General features: G+C 38.2%; 1 protein-coding gene across 1 annotated transcript; it reads right to left on the bottom strand.

The window, feature by feature from the left end:
- Positions 1-1689: 1689 nt before the first annotated feature.
- Positions 1690-2122, bottom strand: LOC147618784 (uncharacterized). The gene has a single exon (XM_086774484.1). It carries the CDS (start codon positions 2077-2079, stop codon positions 1777-1779), a length of 303 nt encoding a protein of 100 aa, XP_086630610.1. The 5' UTR covers positions 2080-2122; the 3' UTR covers positions 1690-1776.
- Positions 2123-7487: the final 5365 nt, after the last annotated feature.

Here is a 7487-nt window from a genome sequence, read left to right on the forward strand (position 1 = left end):
TCATTTGTTGCTTCCATGTATGAGATTTGTTTCTTTTTGGCGTTTGAATCTTTTTTTTCTTTTTCTTTTTTCTTTTTGTAAAAAAGAAAAAAATATTTGAGGGGGTTGTTTAAAAAGAGAGAGATATAGACAAAAAGTATTTGTAAGATGGGAAAAAAATACAAGTAGATTTCTTTTAAAAAGAGAAGTTTATTTAAAAAGTTAAGAGTGGAAAGGTGAAAGGGAGGGGTTAGTTTTATATTATATATATATCTATGCTAAGATTTCTGAGCTTGTCATGTGCCAAATTAGGAGTAGGTCTTCGTCACTAAAGTGCATCTCCACCACAACAATGACGATCGCCTTCCTCCTCCCGTTAGCGCAGCAGAGCCACGGCGTAAGCTTGATCCGGCTATCTACCCTCTCCTTCTTTGCTTGACGCTATTAAGTTATTATAATGACTATCTCCTACTCCTATTGGCGCAGCTAAGCCACACCTCTCCGTGCTTGGCTATAAACCGTGGGAGAAACACATGTGACCATTTGGGTCACCATTCTATGCAATTTGGAATGAGCTCTCCAGCTTGCTCATGCCTACCATCCTACCCCTCCAACGAACTACTAGAGGCCACAAGACCAACGCAAGAGGAGTATCTTCAACAACATTCCCTATACCAACCCCTAGTTCCAACCTGTGTGAGGATCAGGTTGAGATTATTATTCTCAACCTGTGTGGCTTTCTATTTCCCTCCTCTCTTCCTCTTCCTATAGAAGATACTAGCCTTTATTGTTATTTCACATTCAAAACCAAAGTACAAAGTAAGCCATTCGTTATATACATCAACAAATCCATAGAGATACATGAACCAACAAGAGTATTATCTTATTTGCTAGGGCCATTTTGTATAAAGTAGAAACAAACACTAAGGGAAGGAACACCGCAAGTGACAAATTTAATAGCTTGAGACATGACAAACACAATTTTGTTTCTCTGGCAAGTATTCAACTGTAATTGCTTACATATTAGGATATTCAAGTCAATTGTAAGAATGACCCTACCATGCTCATTATCGATATGGTAGCTGGTGGTCAAAAAGAGCTTGTTTTTCAATATCAAAATAAAGGCAAAGTTTAAATGACTATTTGGCTTTGTTTAGAAAATTTCTATTTGGTTTGGTTTTCGATAGTATTACTATTCGCCAGTTTATTATATATAAGTTTCATTTGATACTTAAAAAAAAGCCTACTTAAATTTCACCCTAAATTTTGAACCTTTTCTTCATTTTAGCCAATAGAAACACACTAGAATACCATTTTTCGAGCACAGCCATTGGAAGGTCGCACAATCAGCTCATAGACACGAGAAACATTGATACGACAAGTGTGTCAACCAGTGTTAGAATAAACCATCCTTCAATGTATTTTGCATCGGTTCAAATCGAAAAAAAATCAATTGACGTTCTCAATACATGGTGGCCATTATTTATTATATCGTACTCAATCCATGGTTGCCATTATTTATTAGTACAAGCATCATATTATATCGTACTCAATACATGGTGGCCATTATTTATTAGTACAAGCATCATATTAACCCCATACTCAATTACCTCCAACCCTAGCAAGCAGCTAGCTAGCGGGGGTGGTGGCCACTACTTATTAGTACAAGCATCATACTCAAGACATACCCTACCTCCAACCCTAGCAAGCAGCTAGCAGGGGTGCCCCGCTTTATATAGCTACCCAAGCCTAACCACCAATGCCAGCAAGCAGCTGGCGGGGTGCCTCGCCAGCTTACTAGTTGTTTCCCCCAGCGGTGGTGTTGGTGGAGGTGGTTGTGCTAGTGGTGGCGGCGGCGTCACAACGGCCGTACTGGGATTGGCAGCCGCTGCCACAATAGGCACTATCATTGGGCCCGCCGCAAAAGCCATACTGGCTGCAGCACTCGCCAGTGGAGCAGAAACCGGTGCCGCCCTGTGGTAGCGCTCCGCAGCAAGGCTGTGAGCAGGCTTGCGCATCCACCATTCGTACTGAGGAGCTCCAAGCTGCGGCTGCCAATACTAGAAGCAGAAGCAAGACGGGAGCAGAAGATGAAGCCATGCAGCTCCTTGAGCACGTTGAACAAGATAAGCTGTGAGGATGGTGTGAGATAAGCTATTGGGCGTGCTTGCATGCGTAGTGGTGAGGGCTTGAGCTCACCATTATATAGTGGGCGGACGCAGATAACACTAGGTCTGAATTTGTTGGGGATAAGACAAGTTGCACTTAGCCCATAGGCCTACCCTCACCGCCATTGCACAGCTGCTCTCTCTCTCTCTCTCTCTCTCTCTCTATAGACATCAGCTGAAAAGCATCTCTCCCACACACTTTCTCTCTCACACACGCACACCGACCTCTCTCTGGAGTGTGTGGCCATGAAGGTTATCCAACCGATGATGCTACTGACTCACTCTCATTGCAATTCGCTAGTGGCCTCTCAGCTCTAAAGCCTAGAGGCAACTGGCAAGACTAACGCTGGGTATCAAGACTAAAGGTGCGAATCACGACAAATATTTAAAATAAAAAAGTAGAGAGGCGGACTGAGCTGGGGTGTGGGTTGGAAGCCCACTCGCCGCGGACTGAGCTATAGCGGAGCTGGGCGGCGTGCAGAGCAGTAAAGAACCGGCCCCGCGTTGTCTGTGAAATTTGGCAGAGAAACATGCCTTACTATTTTCCAATGTTCATTTGTTCCTACTACCTTCAACTTGAACCGGCCACAACTGTTAGCTGAGACACATCTTTCCCGTGCGCTCACTGGGTCGAAGACTTCGGAAAGAAATGTTGCACGTGGTTCATGTGCATATCCATTCCAACAATGACCTCAACGATTCCCAGAAAAAGAACTAGAAAAGGTGAGAATGTTACTCATAAGAATATAAGAAGAAGTTCTCTTACAAATTAGCAAAGATTAGCTCAGACTTGATCCTAAAAGGAAACAGAAAAAGAGAACCATAAAGTTTAGTAAAAGAGAAACCCTAGTATTGCAAAATAATGAGTAATATCTTTATTCTATTGGAGCAATGGAGCCCTTGCTTAAACTTGACACAAAAAAAAACCAACAAATAGTCCCTAGTCAATGAGGAACCTAAATTGAAATCCCAATGGACGAATAAATCCCTAAAAGCACACTAGTCTTTCGAAATTTGATGTGAAAGAAGACAAAAAAACAAGACGAAATTTGTGTTCTGCCTAGTTTCAAGAGCTTCAAAAAAGTGGAAAACCATAATGTTTGCTTGCGAAATCCTAGGCGTGAACAAATAGCCAAGCAAGTCATATGACGGACCTAAGGAAACAATGAAGTTTGATCTAGAGCAGAAAATCAAAGTCGGCTTAGATTTCCACTGATTTGACGTCAGAAGAAGAGAAAGAACTTGTGGAAACCCTCAAGATATATTTTTGCATGGTCTTCTACCAGTATACCATTTGAATCAAGGCACTAAATTGACCCCAAAAAAAAGGCCTTATGCTGATAGCCAATACTTTGCACGGATGATCAAAGGGGAGCATGATAAGCTCATAGATGTAGGTGGTAAAGTCCATGTCTGCGTCAACTTGAAAAAGGTTAATACAGCTTAGCCTACACTTAGAGACCATTACCCTCTCTTGATTACAGATCATGTTCTCAAATGAGTGGTTTGTAAAGAGGTGTATAACTTTTGAGATGGCTTTTCAAGATATAAGCGAGTGTCTATACACCCTGCAAATCAACATTGTGGGGGGTGTTTGCATATAAAGTCATGCCCTTTGGTTTGATGAATGCTCCAACGACTCCAAATATTCATGTTTCATGCTTTGAATGAGTACTTAAGGGTTTTTCTTAAAATATTCATGGATCGTAATTTATGCATATACTCAACCAAATATCCCACTTAAAGAAAATCTTCCCAAAGTGACGTCTTTACTAAATTTACCTAAACCCACAAAATGTAAATTCATGGGGTGAGACAAGGTAAAATCTTAGGGCAAGCAAGCTAGTTACAAATACTATGCTCGCAAATTTAGATTTAAAAAACAAATAGACCGATCAACTTTAAAAAAATGAACGTCGCAGACACACCCATGCAACCCATGATTTATGTGAATTTACTAGACCTTTTTCCTCAAGCGTGTGGAATGATTACTTAGCCCCTTCACAGCCTTGGGTCAAGAGGAATGAGGAGAGGGGAGGTGATCGAGAGAAAATATGTGGTAGCCAACCCATCCTTGCATTGTAAAATCAACACATCTTATACAAACAAAGCTCAAGCAAAGCATAGCTTGAGAAAACACCCCTTTTCTATGGCAATGGGTCTAGCTTGTGAGATGGAAAATTAGGTAGATATACAAGAGGACCGTGTTGATGATTAAAATGACAATGACAATGTAGCATAATCCTTGACAAAAGGGTGGTGGAAGGTGACTAATGATGAGCCTTGAGAGTAATACAAGGATAGAGTGATAGATTATGATGATGGCTTGACAAGCAACAACGAGTCATGAAAAACAACAACAAAATCATGGAAACTACAACTCAACTCTAGTTTTGGAAAGGAACCCAAAAATGTACATTTTTTCAAATTTATGGGAAAAAAAGACACACTTTCATGTTAAACATTAAAAAAAACCCATTACTTTTGTGCAAAAGGAATGCATAAAACATTACTTACATTTTACTCTAAACCCAAAAACGTCCAATATTGTCAATTGAAAAAAGAGTTCTATTCTTCAATTTGGAAAACACGATAAATTACAAAGGAGAAGAAACTTTTCCGATCAACTAGGAGAATTAGACCTTTTGCTTTAAAATATCAATTGTTTTATGGCACCAGTGTCAAGAATTTTTTTACTCAAATCCATACACAAGAATTTCTATATCATTCGAATTAAGCATGTCCACACGTCGATGAATTTCGCTTTTATTTCCTTTCTTGGTTTGTTTAAGCATCTCTAGATTATACTTTCCCTTGAGCACGGATAAGTTTTGTACCAATACACATTTCTAAACTACGTGTTGTACGTAGCGTACTATCCACAACCTAATAGGTGGTAAAATTGATGTTCCTTTTAGACCCAATATAATTTGATGAAACTCTCTTACATGGGGATAGTGAATTGTCTAAGAAATAAATTTTCTTTGTATATAAAGTTGATCCAACGGTTGAATTCAAGCATACTTTGGTATTAAGACAGGTACGTATATGGAGTCCATGGCCATAGAAGAGGTTTATTGAAAACTCTAGATTAAGATAGAAATCCAATGATCCAAACGATCAAATTTTAGACAGTGATGAGTACTACAATTTTTCAGTTTACTTTATTTTGATCTAATAGTTTGATTTAAAGTTATAGCCTTTGCAAAAACACAATTTTTAGTTTATAACGTGTAGATTTTGAGCCATGAAATGAGAATAATTGTTCTCTTGAAAAAATGATGGAAATTTCAGGCTGTTGACAAAAATTTCTATCCATTATTATCAGGCTAAAATTTTCGTTTGACAAAAGTGAAATTTATGTCTATTTATGGATTGAAATTTTTCTTTCTTTGGAAATAAATTTGACTTTAAGAGAATGTCAATCTGTTCATGGAATTTTGGATTTCAAAATCCACTTTGTCAACAATTTGGATTCCAAAATTTAAATTTTCATCAATTTTTCAGAAGAACGACAACTATTGTCTTTTTACATGGCTCAAAATTTAATTGTTATAAACTAAAAACTATGTTCTTGCAAAGTCTATAACTCTAAATTGAACCGTTAGATCAAAATAAAGTAAAGTGATAAATTGTAGTACTTATTATCGTCTCAAATTTGACCGTTTGGATCATTGGTTTTCTATCTGAATCTAGAGAAATCTTTTCTTTCAATAAGCCTCTTCTACAGCCATCATGGACTCCATATACTTACTTATTTTAACATCAAATATATGCTCTAATTCAATGATTGGGATAAAGCACAATGATTGGGATGAAGTTAGTTAAATTCTTGTAAAAGAAAAATCACATTTTGTTATTCTAAGCAAAGAATGTATTATCAATTACATAGACATGTGTGAATTATTAGTACTTTTAAATATTATGAAATATGTACGAAAGTGCTTGGTTCCGCCAATGTTAAGGTGAGATATCCTCGAACCTTCAAGGCATGCTTTAGCAGCCTCTCATTGTTGCTTGTATTTGTGAGAGGTGTCACAAACCTCGGCCTTAGTCGTTTTCCAGTCATCGATGTTGAGACAGAAGGAGCTTACTCTTTCCTTCCTTTATTGCTCTTGCACTTTGAACCTTTGATGGCACATTAGATCTCTCATTCTCTTGAGCATACACTTATTGCCCAAGGGCTCCCCTTGATATAAAAAAATGAGGTAATCATGAGAGTAATGGGCAAATTTAAGGTAAAGGTAGCCACTTTTGTTCACTATCAGGGAAAATGAGACATTGACGAAAGAAGGATAACTCACTATATATGATATATATTTTTTGAAAAATGAAATGAGGGTGGCGTGGGTTAATGAGGGTGTAATGGGGTGATGGGAGTGTTAATGGGCTTGTAAAAGGGGGCTAAGGGAGATGTTTTTTTTTGTTGGGACCAATAATATATATATATATATATAAAGAAAAAGACAGCTTTACATAAACTTTCGAAACCCATAGTTAGGCCTCATCTACATAAGAGTCACCATTCAACAGATTACACATCAAATCCCATCTATCATCTGACACAAAAGAGGATTCCCCCCAAGATAAGTGTTATTCTAGCAAGATGCATGCATCAATCAAAGCTTCAGATGTGTAACCCCTAGGGGTCTGTTTTTCCAAAATATCTCGGCCTTTTATCTCCCCTTTTTGAAACCATATTTTAATAGTTGGTCTAGACCCCACTGGATTGCTAATCAATGCCACAAAAATGTGACTAGCTTATTTGACCTTCTTATACCACCTCTATGTTCTAGGGCCATACCAAGTTGTCTTTATCTTCACCCTTTTCCTTCTGATACCCTGCACAACTATATCTTAGAAGCTAGGCATAGCCTAGTATGTTTGCAAATGACCCCCCATGGGAAAAACTCAGATAATAGTAGACTGCAGAGACTCAATCAGCTGCTGAAATAACTAAGCTCCACTAATTCTGTTAATCAAGCATACAAACCAACATATACAAATATATCTATGCATCAATCCACTAACATCCATTTCAATATCACAAGCTTTCTGAAATACAATGGAGTTTCTAGAATTCCAGATTTTCCCATAAATAGTAGCACCATCTGATGATATTAAGTATTATATCCACATGTTCATCATTAGGTGACCATCTTCTAAACAGCCAGCCTCTCCCATTGACCATGTACTCCTAAACCATTCTAGACCCATTTTCCAATTTTGACCCAAGCTTCTCTGATAGCAAGGCAATCCCAAAAAGTATGTTTCCCATCTTCGTAGGCAATCCTGCATCAGGGGTAGCATCCACTTGTGAAATTCCTTTGAACCACTTTG

This window comes from Cibotium barometz, chromosome 34, assembly GCF_041138505.1.
Source record: "Cibotium barometz isolate CiBa-2024 chromosome 34, ASM4113850v1, whole genome shotgun sequence".
In the NCBI taxonomy this organism is placed as follows: Eukaryota; Viridiplantae; Streptophyta; class Polypodiopsida; order Cyatheales; family Cibotiaceae; genus Cibotium; species Cibotium barometz.

Bases quoted from the DNA above. Each gene is read 5' to 3' on its own strand.
- LOC147618784 (XM_086774484.1), bottom strand. From the start codon at position 2,079: ATGGCTTCATCTTCTGCTCCCGTCTTGCTTCTGCTTCTAGTATTGGCA.